General features: G+C 34.7%; 2 protein-coding genes across 3 annotated transcripts; one reads left to right on the forward strand and one right to left on the reverse strand.

Moving 5' to 3' along the window:
- The first annotated feature begins 1,049 nt into the window (after positions 1-1,049).
- LOC134543139 (ubiquitin-conjugating enzyme E2 J1-like) lies at positions 1,050-17,948 on the forward strand. Its single transcript, XM_063387987.1, has 5 exons — positions 1,050-1,528; positions 1,863-2,068; positions 3,062-3,252; positions 7,814-7,928; positions 10,019-17,948. Exons 1-5 carry the CDS (start codon positions 1,492-1,494, stop codon positions 10,289-10,291), a joined length of 822 nt encoding a protein of 273 aa, XP_063244057.1. The 5' UTR covers positions 1,050-1,491; the 3' UTR covers positions 10,292-17,948.
- LOC134543140 (uncharacterized) lies at positions 15,876-26,413 on the reverse strand. Of its 2 annotated transcripts, none has more exons than XR_010076894.1 (5): positions 26,160-26,413; positions 22,034-22,135; positions 19,823-19,948; positions 17,962-18,098; positions 15,876-16,026 (listed from the first exon to the last, which is right to left on the reverse strand). XR_010076894.1 is itself a non-coding variant. In XM_063387989.1 (5 exons), exons 1-5 carry the CDS (start codon positions 22,689-22,691, stop codon positions 15,937-15,939), a joined length of 480 nt encoding a protein of 159 aa, XP_063244059.1. In that variant the 5' UTR covers positions 22,692-22,813; the 3' UTR covers positions 15,876-15,936. The 2 variants fall into 2 exon arrangements, 1 of the variants encoding a protein (XP_063244059.1); XM_063387989.1 differs by lacking the exon at positions 26,160-26,413 and adding an exon at positions 22,667-22,813.

The following is a 26,413-nucleotide window of genomic DNA, read 5'->3' on the forward strand; positions in this document are numbered from 1 at the left end:
ATTGCTTCATTAATTTTATTATTAATATAAACCCCGTGTTTTGATACTAATATATTTATTTAAACTGTATGTTCTAAATGCATGCTATACAATGTACATAGCAAAGTATTTTTACGCTTCGTGGTAACTCTTACTATTCAAACGATTGTAAATGAACTGTCTCTGCGTCGTATTCCCGTAAGCGCGCTGCGTGTGGCCCGGGCGGTGTGACCAAGGTGACGTAGTGTGCAGTGGAGGACGAGTTTGGGCGGCCGGACGGTTTCACCTCCCTTTCTTTACACCATGGCGGTCACCGTACGGTCGCTACCGAGCTTGGGAGTTTCGCTGCAGTCCCCAGAAGGTCGATACCAGAATTGGGAGGTTGACTGCAGCAACAGGCAAATAGCAACAGTAACATAACACAAGTCATTTTCATTTCCCTGATGAAGTTAGCTCGTCTGAGCTACATGCAGGACCATGTCATGTACTGGTCTATGACCTGCATTTACATGACAGACATACATTAAGGATTTGAGCATCGTACCTGTTTACACAAATATAGGTAGCAAATGGTAATTACAGTATTTACCCTAGATAACCACAGATTATGTTAAAAATCAATTTATCATACTGTCCGTGAATATATGCAACTGTAATTTGTGGGCGACTATAGTGACACTGTCCGTTTCATAAGTGGCTTGAAGATGTAAAAGGCGCACTCGGACCAGATGTTTGTTCCGAATGTTGCATGCTGCTGGAGGCTAAAATGGTGGACATGACAACTATATGATCCTGTTTGCGCTCTACATAATATATATTCACTCAAAACCTACTTTAAATATTTTTTATTTTTTTTTTTTAAATTTTCATCTAAAGGAATATTAGTTTTGGTAAGTGATATGGTGAAGTAAAGATAATATTTGGAAAGTTAAGATTTGTATATAATTTAATTTTAGTATCGATAGAGAAGTGTGTTTTTGTTGACCATTAAAAAAATAAAGTGAAAACTTTTGATCATTAAAAAATTTAAATGAATTGATTAACAATATTTTAATTTAACTCAATAAATACTTAATTTATATCGTACAGATGTGTCGATTAAAAATGCTCTCTCTTATGGCTATATTATTGAATGGTAATGGTGAACGTTGATAAGGGAAAGGAGAAAGGGAATTTGGAAAAAGTAGGCGTGGAAACAAGAACGCTGTGTTGTATTATTTACTTTTTATTTTAGGCGTGGTGTTGATTTAAGCACGTTTGTGAATTGCTATAAAGTTCAAGAGTTGTTGGAATTCTAGCTGCATTGTAATTTTGTTTCACTATTTATTTACGTTTTAGGTGTTGGCGTATTTGCCTAATATATAACCTGTCAAATTATTTTCATTAAACACGACAGTGCTATCAGATTTGTAATTTCATTGTTTGTGAAGGAATACGTGTGTTTGCTAATGATTATGGACTATTAATTTATTTTTAAAATATTCAAGATTGTTGTTTGATATCAGCTCGGCAATGGATACGGAAAGAAAATACAATATTAAAAGCCCTGGTTAGTTGTCTTTGATAATTTTTATTTATTTATTTGTTTATTGATATTTTACGCTCGGAATTAGGCCCTCACCCGATGGCATGGAGTTCTTACACTCCTTACAAAACCCTTCTCCTCATATCCTTTGCATCTCTCACCCAGTTAGCAAATGCTTGTACACATTTATGTAAAACTATGTTAACTCTACTAGGGTAGATACGTTATTTGAGCCATTGTAATAGAACCAATTTTATAATTTTATTTGAACATGTTTGTCTTGTTGAGATCATGCAGATATTTATTTTTGCTGTATGACACCTTAACTTCAGTTTAATGTTCTTGTGTTGTTTTGCAGCTGTGAAGAGGTTGATGAGAGAGGCTTGTGAACTTAAAGATGCAACTGGCGAGTATTGGGCTTGCCCATTAGAAGACAATTTGTTCGAATGGCACTTCACTGTGCGGGGGCCTCCAGACACAGATTTTTCTGGTGGAGTATATCACGGCAGGATTCTCCTTCCCACTGAGTATCCCATGAAACCGCCAAATATAATACTTTTGACGGTAATATTGCTTGATGATTTAGCTCTTTGTATAAGCAAGTGATTTGTTTATGCAACCAATATATAAGTATGTGTACATTTGTATGAATTATGTGTAAAAGGGGATATATTTGCCTGTGGGGATTTACAGGAGAGCTTTTTTGTTTTTTGGATATTTTTAAGTAGAATATGTAGCAAGGATAATTTTGGCTAATACACTGTTTACATCTTAAAAACTTTGTAGAGCAAATCAGGCAAAACTTAACTTTGACAAAAATAAATTAAGAATGTGTTTTCTAATTCAAGTTATTGTCAGTGTTCAAGCCAAGGTCCTAGAGTCATGACTTATTTGAGAAAAAGAACTGAATAATGGGCACAGCAAAAAAAGAAAAAACTTTAGTTTACTTCCTTGCATATTTTATAATCATTCTGTAAAACAGCATTGCGATATTTCAAGTAGTCTGCTGTTTTAATAGTGGGTTAATACATTTAAAATATGTACTGTAAAAATATTTCAAAAGTTGGTTGAGTTAGGTCGTCTAAATGAATTGCGGTAATTATCGGACGTAGCAGCTTATTAAAACGGAAATTTTAAAAAAATCTGAAAACATAGTGTTAATACACTACACGCATCCCTAAATTTACTTCCCAGGGATGGTTTTGTAATTTCTACTAGTTTGTGAAAAAAAATAAAATTTTATATCTTGCATTACAATAACTTTGCTTTTATGCTGCCGCCATTACTCGTGATAAATATGTTTTCCATATATTAGAGACATTCCTGAATTTTATTTTGCACTGAAGGTTTCTTAATTCCTACTTTTTTTTTTAAATAACAGTTTACCGCTTACAATATAATACCTATGTATTCACGCAAACGCCAACATTAATTTGTTTATGGTTATCTGTGTGGGTTTCAGTAGACTTTTCAGAGAAATGATAGCAAGTAGGATGTGTGTTATTGTGGTTCAACCAGAGTCATTGAGCAATATGTGTGTATGTTTTTTTGTTGCAGCCAAATGGTAGGTTTGAGACAAACAAGAAAATATGCCTGAGTATCTCGGATCACCACCCTGAAACGTGGCAACCATCATGGTCAATTCGTACAGCTTTACTTGCCCTCATTGCCTTCATGCCGACCCCAGGGACGGGGACCATAGGTTCTCTCGACTACACCCCAGAGGAACGAAGGACTCTCGCTCGCAGGTTGGCCTTGCAGAGTGTTCCTTTCGATTTTGCAAGCTTTTGGGTGGGCTTTCGTGTTTCTACTTTAGTAGCGATTTTGTTATTTATTAATTAACAATTTTTTATAGATAATTTTGATCTTCAAAAAGAAAAGTGACACAAAAATATTGCTTGCTTCAGAAGACACACACAAAATGCCAGTTTGTTGTATGATATTAATTTTGATCATAAAATATTAATATAGGCATTATATAAATACATTATTATTAGCTGAATAAATGTGTCACACTAGCATTCAAGGATGCTGTTCTTGAAGTGCAATCTTTTGGGAAATGATCCATCTGCAAAGGAAGCTGGATTGTAACTGAAAAAAGCGTTAGTGAAGTTGGAGTTGGACGTATGAAATACGTAATGCAGTTGAGTTCAGAATTGTTATGGGGAATCTGGAACCCTCTCGTGACGGTGTGTTGGTCAGGTGGTCACATTATGATGTTCTCGGAGTTGAAATCCAGCGAAGCAGAGTATTCTGTTTATTAGAAAATGCATAGAACTAATCATGTAATAACTACATAATATTATAGAAACATGAAAAATTCTTTACGGAATAAGACTACATGCTGCAGAAGTGAAAATACCGCACTTTTACTACCCCATCAGCTGAGTGACTGAGTGAAGTTTATGTCAGCTATTGACAATTGGAATTGCCCTGGGGGGGGGGGATGGAGGGGGGGGGGGATGGCATTGAAACTGGCCCAAGGAATTCCTTAGGAGGGCCAGAGATAGATGTGTCGAAAAATGCCAGATAAGCATAGAGGGCTCGAAACTTAGAGGCACGGAACCGTGTGGGGGAGCTTGTGGAGGAAGTACCAAACAGAAAAATAGTTCCTGAGTCAGCTGTGGGGAGGAGTTAGGTGGTGGTAGTTAGCGCTTTGCAAGCAGAGTTACTTACAGCCTTAAGGGTTGGAAAGGGGGGGGGGGGGGAAGAGAGAGACAGGCAGTTGTGTTTAAGGGGAAGGAGACATTTGAGATGTGGCGGTCCTTGACACGTCCGTCATCCTGATTACCCACCGCTAGCTTCAGTAAGGGAAAATATGGTTATTTGCTTACCGTTGGAGGTCTGCACATATGCAATATTATTTACTTCCTTGGGTTAAACTGATGCAGTGAAGGAAATTAAGCAGTTGCTGAATTTCAGTTTAGCCATCCTATATCAATCATGTTTAGGCATTACACCAACTACATGAACCATATTTGTGATACACTTTTTTTTTTTTTTTCAGTGTGGTAAAATTAAGTATTTAATCTGGAGAAAAACTGCTCAATTATTTAACAGTTTTCCTTTTCAGTGCCACTATACAGTCATCCATCTTTCAAAAGTGGGGAGCAATTAGATGATCAGGAATGTTATGGGTTAAACAAGATGCTACAAACTTCTGTAAGTAGCCAAAATTTCCCAATAGCTCTATTTTCATTGCTGTCCCTGTAATGTGATTCTTAAGATCATATTTTTAGGTAAAATCAAGAAACAGGGAAATTTTATTGACAGTATAAAAAAATTAATATATTTTTTTAATTACAAACATGTCCACAGCATAACTGTGGAGACATAATTTTCTGATTTACCTTTGTAATGTTGCAGAACCCTGCCTTCCTAATTAAATAATTTTCTTTTAAACTTCTTTTTGTATAGGTAAATATAAATAAGTTAATGTTTGTAGAGTGGTGTGTATATTATGAGACAGTATAATCAGACGTTATGGCTTTTAATATATGTTATTTTCACTTGCTATGTGTTTTAAGAATGTACCTTATATTTTAACAGACATTTTCTATCATTAGTAATTTTTATGTAATTATTCACAAAGAAGTCTCTATACTAGAATTTTGCTTATTTAGGCCTACTTTTTCAGGTTATTTCTAAATGATTTTAATTTGGTAAAGTAATTTGTATTATAATTGCTGTTTATAATGTTCATTAACGTGTGGAATGATTCTAGAACAAGGGACTGTGTCTGGTGTGATGGTTAGAAAGAGAGGAATGAGAGGCCTGTAAGTGGGAGTGAGAAAGGAACAGTGCTTCCCCGCCAACCGAGATAAAGACGGTAATTCCCCCCCTGCATGGGAACTGAGTGATAACTGCTCTCTCACGGTGTGGGAGAGAGAACGAGAATGGAAGTCCCCGATTTCGATGTGAAATTGAAAAGAGACAGATCAGGGGAAGCCCAGAGTTCTGTGTGTACTGTAGGGGAATAATAATACGTGTGTCTGCCTTCACATAAATTTGTGTAGAAATTCTTCCTACTTGTGTTTTGGAAGGAAATGGCCACACTTGGAGCGCCAATTAAAGTCTGTAGGGCAAACTTTGTACTAAATAGGCACCACTTGGGTCGCCAAATAATTATGTAGAGGTGAAAACAGTAGTTTAAGGCCCTACACACTATAACGTTGGGCTGTGTTAAAACTGTGTAACAAATTTTGTTTTACTTGTGTGGCTCTCCACTGGTAACTCTGACATCATGTAGGCCACAGTTAGGTGTTATTTAGTTGTGTACAGATATACATAAACATACACTTGGGTAGATTAAACTACAAATAACATGACACAACACTTTGAATATAAAATATAGAATTATTTTATTTCAAATGTAAAACGATTTCAAAATTTTACTCTTATTAATATATTTAATTTAATTGCTATTTATATTCAAAACAACAACCTAACTTATAATTGACATCATATAACTCCAATAAAAGTCCAATTACCAGGATTTATGTTGCGCACATTTAAGTATTTACAAAAGTCCTTATTCGGGTTCGTTGACACTACACAGTTTTAATTATTGTTTTAGGGAACTTAAAATCAATTTACCTCGGCTAGTTAGGTTCAAAATGTCAGCGGCAGAGCTCAGAGCCTCTTATCTATAGGACCTCTGAGTCTATTAATTAGTGTGTAAAATCGTAAAAATTTATATCCAAGTATTATTCAAATCATATATAATGTCACTTTACTTCATAAAATCAATGTTTATATTAATTTCCGGCGGCGATGTGACGTAAAAACGGGAGTTGCGTGATTGAGTGCATAAGATGAGGACACAAAATCTGGACACTTTTATTACTCACGTTATTCACTCCTATATTATTTATCTTTTTAGATAAATCCTATTCCAATATTCTGGACTCCCTAATGATACATAATTATCATCCTCTATCCGGGATGCCTGTTGCTAAATAGCTAATTTTCAGGATTTATAATCGCCGACGTCACGAAGTTGCCGCTCTTTCAGCTGGCCATTGTAGAACTCTCTTTCTTACTAGCTTCTCCAATTAAACCAGTAAAACTTAACTTTTAAATGGTGGCCTGTGATTGGCCGAAAACAAAAATCAGTTACTTAATTTCTTAACAAAAACGTGAAATCCGAACGCAACAATTGCGCGGATAACAAAATTTCACGTACAATTTAAATAAATAAATATTAAAATAATAATTTACATAATAAAATCACGGCGTTAATTTTACCGTTAACAGTTTCCAAGTTCATTAGTCCTTAGAGGGGTATCAACAATACCTAGTTCAAATAGTCCGGTAAAAATCCAAAGAATCACTTTTCCATAGACATACATAACAAAATATTGCCGTTTCTGAAAATAAATAATATTAGACATAGAGCAAACAAAATAAATAAATTGTAAATAATAATAAATAATTAAACTGTCAAAACAAACATGTTGCAGTACAGTACAAGGTTTTTCTATGTATTGTAACTTGTTCTGTGATTGGCTTGTATCTGTAAGAGTGAATGAAGCGTGCGTGTGATTGGTCGGTGAGGTCATGTGACGTCTACTCCCTGCGTGGAGGAGACGAGTTCATGAGATCACCAGTTGTCTGCCGACTGCTGCACCAGTAGGTCGCGTTCGGTGGCTTCTCGCTAAATTATAATGTAATTTACTAATGGATAATTTCACGTTGGTGGTCAGAGCCAGGCCGAATATTAAGTCAACCTAATTTGTTTTATTTTCTTTCGGACAATAATTAGAAATTGCGGCCACCTTTGTCGGCATTTGGCTCGGGGCGAAATTCGGTTTCGCTGGGTGCGGCCATGTTTGAGGCCGCACTGACTTCATGTGTTTGCAGCAAAACATTAATGAAGGACTTAATCTACGCTATTATTTTTCGGTAATTTCTAATCATGCGAGCTACCAGCAGTTTTTTGACGGGCAGATGTATGAATGAAACGAGTGAATGAACCATTGGAAGTGTTTGGAATCGTCGGGGCATTCTGTGGGAAAAAATAAAAACAAAAACTAAAATCGGCGTTCAACATCTGTTTATTTTTGTATATAACGAACCGTTATACCTTTTGTAAAAAAAAAATGTGCTAGGGTTGTGAATCAAAACAAAATAATAAGGGCTACATGGTAAAATTAACTTTTCTTTAGTTGGAAATATAATTTTTCTGTTTTGTAGTTATAGTGAGGACTAAGTTTCTCTTGTCTGACAGCTATTGTTTTGTAACATAGGTGGCAGTTGAAAAGGCTTTTTCGTAGTGTATCTTCAGTCCATGTTTGATCCCATTTGCAGGTCTGTAACGTGGGAGTGTCCAACCTGTGGGAAAATTTTGCATCACCTCTCGACATCATCGTCGGAGCCTCCAACAAAAGAAGAAGCTGCCTTGATAAGCCAGATATCTTTAAAGGTACATTTTGGACTGTCAGGTCAGCTAAAATTTATGGAATCTTATATCACTCAGAAAATGTTCTGTTAAAACATAATTCATAAACCAGATATTTTTAATTAATCATATCCATTTTATGGTGCTTAAAATTTTTGGTAATGCATGTTAAGTAATTAAACTTGCTGCTGATGAGGGGTGTATCATTATCAGTTTTATCTATTTCTTTTTGGCTAAACCTGTGTCAGCAACTAAAACATTTACATTTTACTATTTGATTATTTTTCGTATACTGTAATGGAATGAAATTTTACAGTGTAGTTGTACCATCCATTAGAAGCAGTCACAAATTATAGTAAATTTTTTTTATGAAATTACATAATTTGTTTTAGTTTGGATATTATTAAACTTTCAAAATAATTGTCTAGAAGTTTCGGGGCTATTAGATAAGCAACCTGCAAACTACGTCTGTTCCAGTAAAGTTTGAAGGATGGCACGTTATTTTTAAAGTTTGTTTTTGGAGAAGTCATACATAAACATAACATATACGGTATTTGCTCATGGGCTGGGAAAGTGCTGATGTAAGTAAATGTATGTATTGAGTTTACCAATTATTAAACTGTTGTTCATTGGCACATGTAACAAAATAGTAGGGATGGGTCGGTTCTGTAATTTTTTCGGTTCCGGTTCCATTTAGGTTCTTGGAATTCGGTTCGGTTCTTCTCCGGTTCCGGTTCCTGTCTCATTGGTTGTGAGGATAATCAATCTTTAAGAAAAAATAATAATTTACTGTCTCATCGGTAGTATTTTATACAATGTTCGCATATAGCAAACTTCTCATCTGCATCAAGAACAAAATGTTCCCACACAGATGACATTACTGCAACGAAACAAACTCCTCATGCACAAAGCTGAAAATATTACTTCCTTTATTAATTTACGTGCCAATAACACAAATTATTTATCGCCTAAACCACGACAGTAGCCAAAACAAAACATCGAAGTTCTGGCTGTGTACCAACCTCCTGGTATTATTGGTCGCATGTGTTGAAAAATTACGGTAAAATAAGTATCATGTTAAAGTAACATCTAAAAGGGTGTTAATTGTTTAATTCAATTTTCACATACACTTGAAACCATATGGTTTAATTATGGAATGGTAAAATAACGTTTACCGTTCATAAGTTAAAACGTAAGATAAGTTGTGTTATCCATGGCAAGTTGGTCACTATGTTCACAAAAACATGGCAGCGCAGCCGCGGCATATTACCATAAATATATTAAAATAACAGTATGACCAAGACAGAAATTTCTGAAAATTTTCCAATTATCTGTATTGTGCTACATTTACATACAGAATAAAGTTATCCCGGCACTAAATATAATATAGAACATAGTTATGGCTGTGATTACATCAATTTTCTTAAGCGCATTGAGTCACACCTGAGGGATGTACGTACAGTAACGTCTGTCTGTTTTAGATATGCGGAATGTTTTATTTACCTATTTATTATTTATACGATTATACATAATGGAAAACACCATTAAATAAATCATTGTAACACGTCTTAACAATAATTATGCCGAACGGTTGTGCTTTAAATTTGAAGTGTAGTGAAAATACTGAAAATGAACCTTAACCCCGTAACTTTAAAAAACCTTTCTTTTCAGTACCAGAAAATGGTTCCGGTTCGGGGGCCTAGAACCGGGGAACCGAAGAACCGACCTGACCCATCCCTACAAAATAGCAATGCTCTACATAAAATTAGATGAAAATGTTACGGACAGTAAATTTTGAAGTTTGATCTTGTTTTGAGCTCGTACTATGCAGGTTTTAGATCTCTGCAAAAATAGAAAGAATGCCCATTCATCAGCATATTTTGTAATTGGTGTGCAGTTGTATGTATAGTTAAGAGTTTTTCTTTTCTATCCTTCCCCTGCAAGGGTTGATGTGTTTGATTTTTCCACTTTTAGGTTCATTATTTGGTTTGTCATCACTGCATCTAATTCTTTGAACTTATGGCGTATGTCACTGTTTAAAATGTGTTATTGCACACAATCTTGCATGGTAATATATTTCTTTTTAATGCAGCTTTTAAATCACTTTTGTTCAGGGAGAGACAACCAGGCCAGAGCCGGCAGATCAGGAAAGAAATACCTCGGAACAGAGCTTTGCTACTGCAGCCAGTTCGGCGGACGGGGATGATGGCATGAGGCAAAGAATGCCCACTGCCCCCGTCAGAGAATTGAGCGTGCGAGCGGAAGACAACGCGCCACCTCAGCTCGTCCAGATGAACAGTCGCTCGGAGAGCTACAAGAATTTGCTCATGTGGTTTTTGATAGGCGCCATCAGCTTGCTGGTGTACCGCCGGTTGTTCCTTGTTTAATCAAGTGTCCCTGACCAAACAGATTGCATAGATTCACGGGGAGTGATTTCTGTTGGTCAAACACTCGTTGCGACGCTGTTAAACTGTCCACACATATCTATATATATATAGTGTATTTGAATGTTATTATGAATGTATATACATAGCAACTATTGTTTTATATGAATATTATTGAACCATTGTATATAAGTATTTAATACTATACAACTGAGTTGTGTTATATAAATTAGCTATGTAGCAAGAAACTTGACAAGTTAATTTTGAAGGTATAATCTGAAAGACCAAAGATAAATAATGTGTTCACTGCTAAATTAACTACATCTTACTTGGAATAGTTATTGATTCAGTCAAAGCTTTGTTTTACTGTCTTGCCTCGTTCATCTTTTTTTTCCCCTGTACGTTAGATAACTCTTTTAAGAAGGGAGGAAATTGAATTATTCTTCAAGAATCATATTAATCAAGTTTTGATTGGTCAGACCAGTCTTCTCCCACCTAGGTAATGCGGTGAGATTCTTCTAAATCTAACCCAGGTGTTACTAACATGGGAAAATTGATGTGTTGTTATAAGCCAGTGGGTTTTCTCTGGGGTATCTCTGTTTTGTGATCCAATCATTCCATCAATGATCCATTCTCATATCTTCACACCTCACTTGTCTCTCATGATCTTGATGTCGGTGAGATGTTAAGCCCGTTCATTTAGTTTCCAGAACAAATTTTATTGATGCAACACTCTTTAAGTTTGCAATTACTAATATTAGAGTATAGGCATGTGTGTACTAGTTGATGGTGGGGTACGGTAAGTATAGTTTTGGTTTTACCACTTAATACCATGTTTTATCGCATAATCGTAACACTTGCATGATTGTCGCATAAACATTGCATGATTTTTTGGTCCCACTGTTAGATTCCAAGTGCTATGTGTAGGCAGTAAACATGGCTGGCTAAAGTACCGTGACATAGCAATTGGTTTTCAAGTTGCAGTTTGTTATTTATAATGGGAAAATATAGTAATCACAATTCTTGATTAAGAAAGTACGGTTTCCCGTCCAACATGGTCAGATGTAAGATACACGTTATTTTTCCCCATGTAGGATGTTGTCCATAAACTTCTCCATGTAAAATGATGTATTTTAAAGTTTAAATCTAACATACGTTCGTATATTACCGCTTTCTTATTTAATTAACAGAAATACTAAGTTGTCTGATGTGTATATTTCTTTTAAAGACATTTTCAAACATTATAACCTTTATCTGTTCATCTTTGTCGCTGCTGTGTACTGCTTATAAAAATGTAGCCAGTGCTAGTTGGCATAATTTATGTTTGGTTACGTTGATCGAAAATCAATATTGTTAGCACGCGATTGCTTGCAACGTGCGTGCTCGGTCTCTTACATAATAAACTACATCTGATAGCTCGCACTCTTTCGTAGTGAGTGTGTACTACGATGTTGTTATGTGTTAGTTCCTGCTCACGTTTGGGTCACAGTTTTCATTTTTATATTTAAAGTTGGACGAAATATGTTTTTGTTGCATAACCTAATAATTTTAATAGTTTTCCGTGCTTTTGTATACTCTACTTTTAAATAACCATACTTTCCATGAATAGGTTTTGTTTTTTTGAATAACATTACTTTAACAAAAATGCTTTTCTTTTTTTTTTGCATTTTTCAGACTTTATTTTAATATAAAATGTGTGTAGATTATAGGGTTACCAACTATTTCATCCTGACCATAAAGGACACTGAACCCCACCTAATAGAGTGGGGGGTCCGGGGACCCTCCCCCGGACAAATTTGAATTTCTAGATGCAAATTGGTGCTATTTTAGCAGTTTTTGTACCTGAAAATAAATTATGCTCCTGGTTGAAATATTAAAATTTTTTGTATTGGCCTAATAATTTTTTTGAGTGATGAATTTAATACTTAAAGATAATTTTAGTTAACTAAGTATAAAAATTCCAGACAACTCATATGTGATTGAACATTGGTAAACTAACTTCAACTCTCTCCAATGCAAAATGTGATCAGGAAAAAAGTGGGGGATGGGGAGGTTGCCAAAGCCACTTAGCCCTTCCCCCGCCCCCCTTAGATTAGAACCACCACTAGGGACACCATAACAAGCAACTTAAAAAAATATATTTTATCATTTTTCATTTCACCAAACAAACCCAACTTTAAATTAAATGTCATCTCGGGTATAAAGTACACAACATGCAAGACACAAAAAACAATGTTTCACAAAAAAACTTAACTTGGCAACAAATGTTTTACACAACTATTTACATTGACAAGGGGCTTCTCCGCTACTTGCATGTAGCAAACTCATATTTTTCTACTTTTTTTGCTTGAAGGAGTATTGCTTGGTCATTTTTAATTTTTTCAAAATATTCCTGACAGCTGTAATTGTAATTAAGTGTGACAAGAAATTCTGATTTAATCAGTTTCAAGGAACACCTGTTTCTGTCATCGCACCATTTTTTTTTTTTCATAATTGAAAAAACACTTTCAACAAATGAGTTTGAGCCAGGTATGCTCAACACAAAAGAAATTAGTGTGTACTTGTTGGGGATTTCAATGATGGAAATTTTTTATAAAAATATATAACCATTTCTTCTCTACACTATCAAATGACAGACTAGAAATTTCTTTCAGAGTTTCTTTACATTGCAAAATTCTTCATAAAAATCATTCGTATTAAAATTTTCGAAGCACACAAAAGATTTCAAGGAACTGACTACTTCTTCAAACATTGAAAACTCTAGTTGGTTATGCATTAGATTCACAACACGTAGTTGTTTCAAAAAATATTTCCATCAATGACTTGTCCAAATTTGAAAGGCTGGCATGGTAAAAGTAAGAAGATTGTCAATAACTATTGTTTGTTCGTGGGGCAGAAGATTGTTAAGCGATGATTTTGCCTCTGTACCCACAAATTTTTCATTAATTCTGTTAACAAGTTTTTCTCTGAGGTCAACCATAACATCGAAAGTTTTAGTGACAGCTAATTTACTTTCTTCTAATTTAAGTACTGCTGCATGAAATATTTTTGAAACATTACAGAAGAAGGCTAAATAATCTTTAGGTTTATCTTCCCTTGTGCTGTCGTCATTATGAAAAAAACTGTTTCAAATAATATGGACAGTCCGTTAAACTCTTAAAATAACTAGATACTGCATCAAAGTTCTGCCAAAGTCTGTCGACAGCTTTTCCTAACAAAAGCCATCTTGTTGGAACATGCCGTAATAATTCACTGTATTCAATTTCCACAAAATCAAAAAATGATATAACATAAGCTCTGCCCTTCTCTTAGCAGAACATGAGAAATGACCATAAGTTTTACATTTTCTACATCAATAGCAAGAACTTCACTAGCATGTTTACAACAATTATGAATCACATGGGCATTGCAGTTCGCTTTAGCTATCGTACTTTTTTTCAGTTTGCAAAAGTTTATATACACTTTTATTTTTTCCAAAATTCACATTAGCATTATCTGCAGAGTATGACACCATTTTGTTGGGCGAGAGCTCAAATCGCTGAATAAAATCCTTTAGATTTTTGTGTATTTTGGCTGCAGACTCGTCAGAATCTTTTATGAAATCCAAAACCTAAAAAAAGCAAAATGAGTTGTGAGTGAAGAATGTTTTACGGCTTTTCAACAAGAATCTTTAGAGATCTTAAGAGCCGATGTGGATATGGAGCTGGAATAAAGGGTGGAGGAAACGGGAGTACCCAGAGAAAACCCACCCAACGGCATCTTACAGGCATGATTCTCACTTGCAAAAATCCGGAGATCCAGACGCCGCGACCCCTTAAATGAGTTAATGAAGGCTAGGACTGCATAAACTGTAGATTGATAAAATTAATATTAACTGTAAATTGCTTACCTTCCACTGAATTCCCTCGCAGGCATCAAAATAACGTACACAAACCGGAAACATTTTTCTATTTCCTTTGTTCGATGCATCTGTTCACACTTTTCCGGAGATTTCAGAATTTTTATGAAATCATCTACATTTTTAGGAGCCATAACATTCATGACAAATGATTCGGCTTTTATTCTTCCACACAATAATTTCCGCGCTATTTCTGAATCACTGCCAAAAACATGTCGTATCAATTTTGTATTACAATCAAAACTGTTATAACTTAAACCATGCTTCGTATTGTGATAACATAGAGCCAGTTCAAATGCTACAAAAGAATTTTGATCGCTAGTGCCTTGTTTTACGAAATAACTGTTTATCTTAGTTTTTTCACTCGCATTTGCTTGTTGAACCGTGTTTCTATGTAACAATGTTGAAGCATGCTGTTTTACATCGTTTTCGCCGCCGTGTGCTATTGAAAACTCTCTTTTGCAAATTACACATTTGGCTTTGTAACTATTATCACTACATGTTACCCACTTATAGTTATGTTCCCATTGAAGTAAATAAACGCACAGCTGTTTCTTTTTTCGCGGTAACAGGTAGTGCGGCGCAGGTGGGAAAATACTTTTTCAATTTTATGCAGGTGTGTGAATTGAACTTTAAACAAGATACGGGAAATATCACATCTCGTCCTGCCTACGTACGGGATAATTCTTTTAGTCACAGAATACGGGAAATCCGGTACAATACGGGACGGTTGGCAACCCTAGTAGATTATGCAATTAAACACTTTATTTATTGTGTTGTATAATTAGTTATTTCGCCAATGACATTCTGTGTGTTTTTTTGGTAAGTTTAATGAACATTGTATTATAAGGAAGCCTGTGACTGAGTAGAAGAAATACAAATTCTGTACCTGTTTTTGTCACTTTGTTCACAGTTTGTTTTGAATAGAAATGTGTTACCGATCTTGCCAAAAAAATTTCTTTACTAAACATAAAAACATCTACTTTAAAAACCTTATTTTGGCCGTTTTTTGTTACACTCATTTTTTGGAATGATGAATCATAAAGTCCATATTGCACAAGTTTATATTGTGTGGCACCTGGCAATTAGTTTTTGTTTCTTTGCATCTTTATTTTCCTATATGCATACTTAGTTCATGCTAATTTTAAAACATCTAACATAAGATAATTATTTTTTCAAATAAATTGAAAATTTTTTGGGTTTTCTTAAGAAGATTTCATAACTAAATGGTGTTTATGATTTGGCATGTATGTGCAGTAGGCAATTGTGAAGACCAAAATGAAGTTACTGTAATACATAATAGTGTGAGTGAAACTAGTAATTTAGCATTGTTTTGATTAGATTATGATTAACTGTAGCCAATGATCAATATCAATTACTGATTAATCGTAACCAGCCATTATTTAAACAGTTACTAGTTCAGATTACCTGTTTAATAAAAATACAGGAAGACCACCCCATGCCATTATGAAGAGTGTTCCTGCAAGGTCAGTCCTAGTTGTAAGTGAAGTATGCGGCTGCCACTGTCTCAGGCTTTATAGATGCATCAAAATGGAATTTCTAATAAAAAAAAGGGGAAGTTTTTATTTGGAAATTATTTCTTTATTAATAAAATACATTTGCTGTTGTACTTATATTCTAAAGAGGAGGAAAGGTGTTGCTAGGTACCTTATTTGTAATGGCCAGTAATAAATTTTGTGGAGTTTTATTTGCTTGTGTATTATATAATGAGTTGTAGCTGTTGATATGGTTATGTTTTCCCTTGTAAACCCACTCCTGTGCCGTCCTTCCGAAGTCTGTTTGTGTTTGCGCTCGTCTTGCTGGCGATGCTCTTGCTTCTCTGTAACAGTTTTACACAATGCATTTTTTTTTGAGAGAGTAGTTGGTGGAAGCATGTTTATATTGCCTGATGTTCCAGAAAAAGGAACTGAAATGTTATCACAGGATCCCCACAGCAACTATCAGGAATTCCAATGGAAAGATTGAATATCCCCCAAACCTCCTGATGTTAAATGAAAATTATTTGTTGCAGTACACTTGTCTGAGTACACATGCTTTATGTATATTTAGTTTTTAATTTTTGTTATTAATTTTTTTTTAATTCCGTGGGTTCCGTTAAATTGAAATGAGTTGGGGTTGCTCATCTTCTGTTAGGAATGGTTTCTATTTCACCCCTTAATTGCACCTTTTTATTATGTTTACCAAAACCTTATTGCCTTGAATAATATTTCCAATAAGTATTGTTCCCCTTGCTGACCAACTTCACCATACTTTTAAATTCATCACCATACTCAAATATACCGTTGTGAACTACAAAGTAAAGTAGCCAAGTGACTCTCATTCCTGTTCTAATTCCAGTCTGGACCATCCCAATTTAGGTTTTACATTATTTTCTGAAATCACTCCATGCCAACGCTGGGATAATTCCTGACCAAATTTAATGGCCAAATGATTTTCTGATTTCCTTCATTTGTATAGTCTTCCCATCTATAATGACCATTTTGTTGGCTAAACATAGTCATAAAAATACATTTTTATTATCCTATGTACATAACACCCCAAATTTTAAGCATTGATCTGTAGCATCACATTTTAAATGCCTTAATTATTTTTTTAATTACTTATGCTTCAGTTATTTTAGAGACAATAGAAAAACATTAATCACATTTTATAAGGTAGCAAGTCATGTCAAAAATCATTTGTAGTATTAGCTGTATCAAATACAAATCAAATACATAGTTATGTTGTTATTTTTGAAGTTATGGAACAGTACAGATAGACTACACTTTTCCATTACATTATATCATGTGATAAAACTACACTAGCCCAAAATGGGTTGTAACCGTAAAGGGTACTGTAATTGCGTCCCTCTTCCCTTTAAACATTAGTTTTTACCCATTGTTTTTGCCAAATTACTTTGTGCAAGCCACCGTGTTGATTTGGGTTATTTTGACAGCAGGGTGGCGAACTGTTCCAAATTGCAGTGTAGCTATTTCTGTCACAAATAAATAAAAATATCTGTATGTAACTTGCAGTAATTTTTGAAGACTAAAACCAACAGGAAATGCATGAAGGCTTTAGAACAAGTGTTTTTCTCTGGAACTGCTCTGCTAGGAATGGAATGATAAAAATGCATTTTTCTTGTCCATCCTGCTAATGCTGTGTAAATTTTCTCCTGTACTGTATTTGTAACAGTTTGTACTTATGTATATATGAATATTCTTAATTTTTTGAAAACATAATTTACTAAAAATGAAAGTTTCTGTGGTAAATTAAGTATTCATCATAAGGAGATGGGTTAATTAGAGGTGAACATACCTTATGTTGTATACAGTTTTGACCGGGTCTGTTATATGGATGTTTTCTTTGTATGAGTTTTACTGTGGAACTTTAAATAAACTAAGAACAAACAATTTTGAAGGTTGTTATAGTACAATAACAGCCTGTTGTTATGCTGCATACTTTACTCTGATTTGTGGGTTGCTTAATAAACATTAGCATTTTCTGAGTAGTAGGATGATTAGTTACCCTTGCTACATGTTTGACTATAGTCGTGTATGAGAATGTTTTGCATATGTCTGTCATACTTCAATTTTTTTTTAAAAAAGGAATGTGTACTGTGTTAAAGTGGTTACATGCTTGTCTGTTTGCAGTTTTGAAGACATTAATATTTTTTAAAAATGTGTTTCTAAAGTCAATAATATAGTAGATATTAATTAATTTTTCTTTGATGATGATTAAATTCATTGGTGTAAGTTTTAATTGCATAGGTTACCTTGCGCGTTTTATCAAACTTGTCACTCTTCCTTGATCCTGCCTGCAAGTTTGTTCGTAACTTGGATAAAAGAGAATTTTTGGAAGTGCTTAATGGTATCAAGGGTGTTGGTTTGCCTAAGGTTCCATCTTCTTTTCCTAGAAAAAATAAAACACACATTATTTACAATGATATTAACAATTGTCTCACAGAAGTTTAATAAAATAATGGCTTAAGCATTTTGCCTTTCTTCATTAAAAGTCTTCCAGCACTCGCCAGTGATGTTTAACATCTAATCTCAGTAAAGCGCAGATTCATGTGTTCTCATGTTGCAAATACATTTATAATACAAAACTCGGACACAAAGTTTAAAGTATAATTCTTTAAAAGAATGCTGAGCGTGATAAATGTATGTAAATTGTGTTTTAAAATATATTTCTAGATGTGAATCACACATAGTTTCCGCACCCACAGTTAGAACTCATTGTCAGAGTAGCTACGTTGACTATTGAATAATTAGATTTGCAGAGAATTTTTTAAACTATGTAATGAAACGCTCTGATAAAAAGTGAAAACGAGTTGAAATAATACTAAACCTGCTTTGGACCTGATTTTAAGTTTCCCTTTGGCTTTTTTGAACTTTGGTTCGTGCCATCCGCCACAGATGGCAGCACGGTGGTTACACATTTCCATTCCTTGACTTCAGTCACATTCACAAAATTAGTCCCACTAATTGCTGTATACTGAGAGCTAAGATGTTACACATAAAAAATTATCTTGGGCTTAAACTCTCCTAAAGATTAAAATCATATCCTTGAACTTTGTTTTTAATGAGGAGTGAGATAACCTCAAAACTGTATTATGTTCTGTTCTTAAAATATGCCACAGTGTGAATGCTAACAAGGTTTGTTTTAATCTAGAGTCTATGACCGGTTTTCCAACCACTGAGTTATGGTGTACTAGTGTGGGTGTACTGCAAGGTTTTGGTATGTATATACCTATATAAAACTTGTAAACACTTTATATCAACTTTATACATATTTGAACACTACAGTAGAAGAATAGCATTTGTTTATTTTTAATTTTAAAGATTAAAAAATTTTAAACTCAGAAAAAAAGAGAATGCTTAGTGTGCTGCTGATTTCAGCAATTTATTATAAGGGTGCCATTCCAAAAAAAAAAATGTTTGGAATCGTGGTCTACGGTCAGATAACACCAATTTTGTAGTGTCGGTGGGCGCTATTACATCTGTCGATAATGTGTTGAAACTGTTGCCTGCCTGGTGCAACGTATTTTTTTTTGCATGTTTTGCATCTAATAGGCAGACCTTTTGTACACACAGCAATGGTGAACACAGTAAAACTGCAGTGGGCAAGGAGGGCAAGTGACTCACTTTCCTTGCCCTCCTGCGTAAGGACATTAAAGCATTGTGGCCCCACTAGTAACTCTTTCCTTTTTTTTTTTCTCCGTTAAGTTGCAACATGGCCCTATCCTGAAGTCAAATTTCAGTTTTTAATTTTGCCCTACTAACTGGAAAATGAAATGCAGTTTATTAGAAACTCAAAGTTCAGGTTTGACATAAAAAAAAAAATGTACACCGTAAACCTTTGCAATAGTGCTATTTTAGTGTAGTCGTAAGGTTGGTAGGTACTGGTGTAAGTGGACTAGTGGTTGTTAATGTGTCATGGAGGTGTTTAGGAGAACTAGGTTAAGTGTGAGATTAAATGAGTACTAAAGAGTGTCTGATTCTTATCAACAGTCTGTCCATACTCTGAAAGATCATCTATCATCTAGCATAGTGTTGGCTTTAGGAAACTATACAAATTTACACAGATGTTTATTCGACAGCTCTTTCATTTCGGATTAAAAACAGCGCACTTACTTTCAAGGAACACCACAGTGTAGCTGGCTCGGGGTGTGAACAGTTCTGTTTCAATGCCGTTTGTTGCTGGCGGTCGCTCGTAGAGAGACAGCAAGGCCCCACTGGCATCGCACAAGTCTATTTCATCTGTGAACACAGTGCCACGAAAAGTTGGAGAAAACATTAAAACAAATGTTTGTAATTTAGGTGGAACAGAGGTGGAGAAAATAGCTTTACACTGCATGAATGTGCACAATCCACATACTGCACCTGAATGGGCAATCTGCTGTTTACTTAACTGATGTCAGTGTAATCATGGGATGCAGTAATTACATAAGTGGTATACATTTTTGTATTACTATAACTCTTGAGTGGAAAAAAAAAAGCAACACTGTGAGTGAAAATAGTCCATTTTGATCATTATACTTTCCTTTAAGAGTGCGCTTCTCATGTATTTTAATAAAAGAATTTAAAAGTATAGCAATGAATTTTAAGCAGTACATATTACAGTGTTGTAAAATTATACGTACAGAATAATTTTGTTTTTAACTCCTAATTCTGAAGCTTGAACATTGGATTATGGTAACCATACAAAACCTCCGTGTTTTAATCAGTAATTTTTACAATTAACAAGATTTGCATTTTTTCTTTGCTATTAAACTGGCCATCATAACAGCAGTTGCAGAAATGCTGTTCAGTGCTAAAGTACAATATGACTGCTTCATCGATAGTCTGCATCAAATAAACTTTTTCACAGTATATTGTAAAGAAAAGAATCATATTTGTATGCAAAGATAACAATAGAACCAGTGTCTGTAAGAGTAGCATCTAGAGCAACAGTTCCCAGATATTTTTTTGATTGCAGCATGCAGCAGTAAATAAAATTTTTATGACTTATGCAAGACTTGAATAATGCACAGTTAAAAAGAGCTTTTGAAGGGAAACTTCTTTGCTGGGGGGGGGGGGGGGGGGGGGGGGCTACAGTTTTCGAGTGTTACTAACATTCCAGTCCCATGAGGGGAATAGTTATGTGGTGGGGGATCCGGGAGAGGAAGGGAATAGTTCGTTACATGGTGGGGGAACCGGTAGAGGAGGAGTCGGCAGGGGAGAGGTAGGAATGACACAGCATACTTTCACACTTGCATACTTTACACTTGTACACTTGAATACTTGTGTAATAGCATAATTTAGCACTCACATACTTGCATATTTTTTTTTTCTCGATCTGTGACCTCCGCCAAAGATAATTGTTTCCTATATGAAACAATATAAGCAATAAGCAATAAGTTTCACTTCTGTCACGCATGGACTCAATGCACACATTTTTTTTCCTCCTCTTCCTGGTTCTGTTTTGAGAGAATGTTGTTATATGGGAAGCCTACAACTCACGTAGTTTCGGTTCCCTGCAAGAATTTCCGAAGATTTCCGAAGTTTTGCGTTTTGGTATTAATGCCACTTCAGCCGCTAAATCAGAAGTTTCCAATGAAAACAAGCATGTTGTGACTGACCTAACCTAACCTAACCTAACCCTTCGATTTTTTTAATTTCAATTTTTAGAGAAATCCGAAGTTGCACGAACATGGTAGGGAACCGAAACTACGTGAGTTGTAGGCTTCCCGTTGTTATATAATAGAGCAGAAAGCATTCAAGGTTAGATAATGCAATTTCATCTGCATTTGCGAGAGGAGATAAGTGCTGAGTTTATATTTATAGGAGCATCAAAGTACAGTGTAGTGAGGCAATTTCAAAATGGGTTAATTTTTTTAGGGTTGTAAGTATTTTGCTATTTACATATATTCTTGTTTTGATGAGCTCAATGGTATTAATATGCTATAAAGTGTAGTACAACCAGGTATTAATTTATTTCATTAATCACAGGAATAAGTCAGAAACTTAAGTTTCATAAATAATTGGGTAGGTACCTATGGAAAAAAATATGCATACATAAATTTCTAAGGTGAGCTTGGAAATGAAAAGAGCATATAGAAGAAACACTTTTACTAGGGATAGGCAATTTAAATCTATTAATCTTCTAATACCATAAAAACTCTGTTATTCAAAAGATTTAATGTTCAGGGGAAAAAATTGGAGGAAGAGAAATTAAGAATAAACAAAAAGTAGTATTTCCACAGAAGCTTATCAAATAAATGTTTGTAAAGCAGGGAACCTCTTTGATAAACTATAATTTGTTCAGTCCTAAACATGTAAATGTTTTTTTTTTTTTTAACTTACAGTCAGCTGAAAGATCAACATTTGGTGAATCTTGTATCATAGTTTTTATGTAGTCATGAAGAACTCCAACATGGCAGTTTGGGTTTAAGAGGACTTCATTTTCTGAAAATAAACAAAAGTGATTACAGAAAGCAATCCAAAATTTTATATAAAATAATTAATGGATAGCTTGCACCAATTGTGTTTGCGAGTCATCTTTTGACTCAGGCTGAAAGGAAATACACCATTTATGATAAGGAGTGTTTGGCATGTCTGTTTTGTATAGGTCATTTTTAGGAATACCTACCTTGAATTTAGCCCTTTTTGTTGTATACTGACAATCCATCTTAAGCTAGCACATACTACCCTCTAACATCCCCAAGGTAATATCATGGAAAGATATAACAGGACTTTGAAGGTAGCTCTTTGGGTGCTCTTAGAGAATTCATAGCGGAAGTGGGACTATTCCCTGTATTTCCTGGCATTGTGTTTTAATAATGTTGTAAATAAACATACTTCTGCGCAGCTATTCCTGGTGAAATCCCTGTTTCACCCCTTGGTGAATATGTGGTCCTTGAACTCATTAGTGTGGGATGCAGGCGCACTCTCTCTCTCTCGGACTAAATAAGCAAATCATTTTAATATGTATCATACCATCATATAGTACTTTGATGTACATTTCAAGTACTATTTTACAATTGCTTTTTCTTTTTAATGTGGTGTACCAGCAATCAGCATTCACTTAAACAAATTACATTTAACAATGAAGAGTCACAACATAAACAAATTTAACATAACACTATCACAGAGAAAGTAGATTTACAGAATGCTTTCTTCTGTGGTGATGACTAAAAGCAGTGTCAACACTCCGAGCATAAGATCCCTGAGCCAAATGCCAAACTGTGGGCTGTGGGATTTTAAATTTGAGTTTTTTTTATTTCTGTTCAAAGTCAATAATGCTGACTTACTGAAAAAAAATGTCTTCCCTTGGTGTCAATGAGCAACATTTTTTAATAAAAGAGTTACTAAACAAATAATCAGAATGTAATATATAACATTATATATACATATATATGTGTGTGTTATTTTTTAAATATGTAAATTCTGCTTTGAGGAAAAACAGGCAAGTAAACTATTTAAAAAAAAATGTGCTGAAAAGTTAGTACCCATGTCTGGGAGGGAGTATTTTTTAAGGTTTGTTAATGGGTGAACAAGTTAAATTTCAAATATTTTTTAATATTTTACATAAATATCATTTATGAAATTAATTTTCAAAGGTGAACTATTACCCTTAAAGAACTAAGCTGGGCTGTAAGTGCTTACATATAAGTACTCTACCAAATTATCCATAAGTAAACACATATACGAATATTTTAGGAGAGATTCCAAACATCCTGTGTAAGAGCGGTACCTTTGGCAATCTGTTTAATTCCTAGTGGGTCACACCTAGTTTTTCACAAAGTGGGAAATTTGGCAGACATTATCACATTATCATAGGCTGTTGGTTTTTCAGAGGTTTTGCTCCTGATATTCTCATCCTTGCATTCCTTCAAAATCCTTTGCAAGAAACGGACTATGGTAGAGTTGTAAGTTTAATTCCAATAAGTGTGTAGGTACATATGCCAATAGTGCCTTGTTACAGAAATTGTAGCCCTATAACAAAATTACATACTTGGGATTTTTTAATAACCATAACCCAAATTTTGTTAGCTTTTTCAAAAGTTGTCATCTTTGGATCAGTCCAGATTTTTCTTTGTTGAAGTTTCTACATTAGTTAGAGATTGTGCGAGTTGGTACCCCACAGCAATCGAGTTTGTGGTGGGGATGCCACCTAGTCTCCAAGTCTGCTGTTTCCTGTAAGGGTAGTCTCCCTAAGCTTTTCAAAATCCTTCTTCACCTCAAGGCAGTGGTTTTCCACTTTATTTAACTCAAATTAAAAGGGTCGCCAATTTCCCCATACCAAAGGTCTCCTTCTCAGCCTCAGTTACCATTAAGGACTTTAACAGAGCCCTGTTAGCCTTTACTTTTCAGGGTTGCTGTAAGGCCTTCACAGCTACTGTAGCAGTCCTGAGGCACACAAGGTCCTCACTGTGCTTCGCCCTTACAGGCTAGCCTGTACGTCATAACTGCATCGCCCACAATGTGAACTCGTGTGGAACACTTATAAGTCTAATGCTATAATAACTGTGACAGAAAAATCTATTTAAAAAGAAGTGTTAGTAAAAAACCACATATATAACATATTTTTGACTATCAAAAAAGCTAGAAAATTCTCCTTTTAAATTAAAGTTTTAAAATTATTTAAACCTTTTAATGATTAAGAGAATTCTTTTGATTACCTGTAGCTTAAACCCAGACTAATTTGCAAAATGCACAACTTGCATTTCAAAACAGGACAATTTGATGGCTAGTTCTTATTAATTACCATATGAGTCAATCATAAATGTTAAAAGCATTTTATTTTGAATACATGTATGTAGAGTAAATTATTTATTATTGCCAGTAAACCAGTAAATACATACCTACATGCTTTCATAAAGTGTTTCTTTTCCTATGGTAGAATATTAGATTTTATAATGCCAAACAAAATTTGTTTGTAAAAATATCCAAAACATAATAAAAATGTTTTACTACTTACTAGATTTACATATAATAAGGCTTTTTATTATGGATTTAAGATATTTATATGAAAATGTCATAGGCTACACTTTTGTGTGTCAGGTGTTAATATCTACTTTCAAAGTTAAAAGTAATCACTGCAATTATAATTATAGGATTGTTGAAACCAGAGCAAAAAAAAAAAAAAAAATCATTATTACAAAAAGTGAAGCTAACAGAAAAGTAAGGGGAGTGAAGAAAATAATATTAACATGGATACAATTAAATGTTAAATATGTGTGTGTTTTAAAAATTAACTGACATAAAGAAATAATAGTAATAACTATATTGTTTAGTCCTAAAATTCCAAAAAACCATCCCTAAAAAACTGAATTATAGTCACGTAAAAAAAAAAGGGTGCAAATAATGGTAAGCTTGATCATATTATATTGCCCCTCCTCTTTCCCCCTCCCCCCCAACCCCCAAAATATTATAACATTTATTCACAGAGAATTTGAACACTGGCTTGTAATTTCTACTACTAAATAAAAATTTAAAAAAGAAACAGGTCTGGTCATGTTGGCCAGGCTGCCACCCAGTCCCCACTCCTAGGTGCGATCCCACTACTGCTCCACGCGGGGACTTTTAGCTGCTGGGTTTCCCCCCTGGCCCGGTTCGCCCCTCCTCAACCAACCTGGTCGCCCGAGGTTCCCCAAGGGCGACCATATTGACGCCGAGCTTAGTGCGGACACCCAGTCAACATGGGGAGCTGAGCCACAGGACTCCCAGCCTCAGATCATCCACTGTTTCAGGCCTCCAAGCAGCTGGATTACAGGAGTACGCCACGACTCCCAGCCACGGAGTTTGGATTTCAACAGGGTATTTACGATGCACTAAGTTCAAACCCAACAGAGTGGACATGTTTTTTTTTTATATTCATAACTTTGAATGAAATATCTACAAAAGGTTATATCGTTAGAACATTGACATAATTATATTTCTATTTTCAATATTATTACACTGACACAAACTCTACAAGAGTTATAGGACATAGATCCTCAGCTATGTTTCAATAACTTCCTAATAGGTAGCGCTCAATGTTAGAATATCCAAGAGTTATAGTACATTTGTGTCCACATAGATAGCGCTCAATGTTAGAATCTAGAATCTCCAATAGTTATAGTACGTTAATGTCAACATAGATAGCGCTCACTGTACAAATTACTTGTGATCCATGACATAACCAAGTTTATGTAGCCCGAATATTAAAAAAATTTTTAGTCACTGCAATTTATTTTATCGAGACTCTATACAGCACATGGAAATAAAATTTAGAAAACAAGAGCTAACATTTAAATTTTTTCTTTCCAAATTTTGTATTTATGCAAAAGAAACCTCAACCTGCCTTACTTTGAGCTCAGACAATATTCGATATAAATAAAATTCCTTCCCTAACAGCAAAAACTTGGTGTGCCAGAGTTGTGTTTACTATTAAAGTCTTATATTTACTAGCTAATGAACTACATTTTAAGCTTAATCATGTACTTACAATTGCATTTATCTTCTCATAGAAGTGTAAGCTTCTTTTCTTTCTCCGAAGCAATTTCAAATCTGATACTCATAACAATGAATACTTTTCTACTTAGGTTCTAAGTTTCTATACAGTCGTGTAATTTATCAGCACTACCATCAGCACAGGGTTTCTTCCCGCGCCAAATAATGGTTCTTATTGCAATGTTATAGCGGAAATTAGAAATTTCAATTACAATGTACTCGCAGTGCAACTATAGGCCAAAGGCTGAC

The sequence above is a fragment of the Bacillus rossius genome (genome assembly GCF_032445375.1).
Source record: "Bacillus rossius redtenbacheri isolate Brsri chromosome 9 unlocalized genomic scaffold, Brsri_v3 Brsri_v3_scf9_2, whole genome shotgun sequence".
NCBI lineage: Eukaryota > Metazoa > Arthropoda > Insecta > Phasmatodea > Bacillidae > Bacillus > Bacillus rossius.

Excerpts from the sequence above, each read along its gene's own strand:
- LOC134543140 (XM_063387989.1), bottom strand. The coding sequence starts at position 22,691 with ATGTACATCAAAGTACTATATGATG. Across the intron at positions 22,136-22,666 it reads CATCAAAGTACTATATGATG|AAAATGAAGTCCTCTTAAAC; the intron begins GTATGATACATA and ends GTTTATTTTCAG. Across the intron at positions 16,027-17,961 it reads AGTTTGATAAAACGCGCAAG|AGAAGCAAGAGCATCGCCAG; the intron begins GTAACCTATGCA and ends AAACTGTTACAG.
- LOC134543139 (XM_063387987.1), top strand. The coding sequence starts at position 1,492 with ATGGATACGGAAAGAAAATACAATATTAAAAGCCCTG. Across the intron at positions 1,529-1,862 it reads ATACAATATTAAAAGCCCTG|CTGTGAAGAGGTTGATGAGA; the intron begins GTTAGTTGTCTT and ends GTTGTTTTGCAG. Across the intron at positions 2,069-3,061 it reads CAAATATAATACTTTTGACG|CCAAATGGTAGGTTTGAGAC; the intron begins GTAATATTGCTT and ends TTTTTGTTGCAG.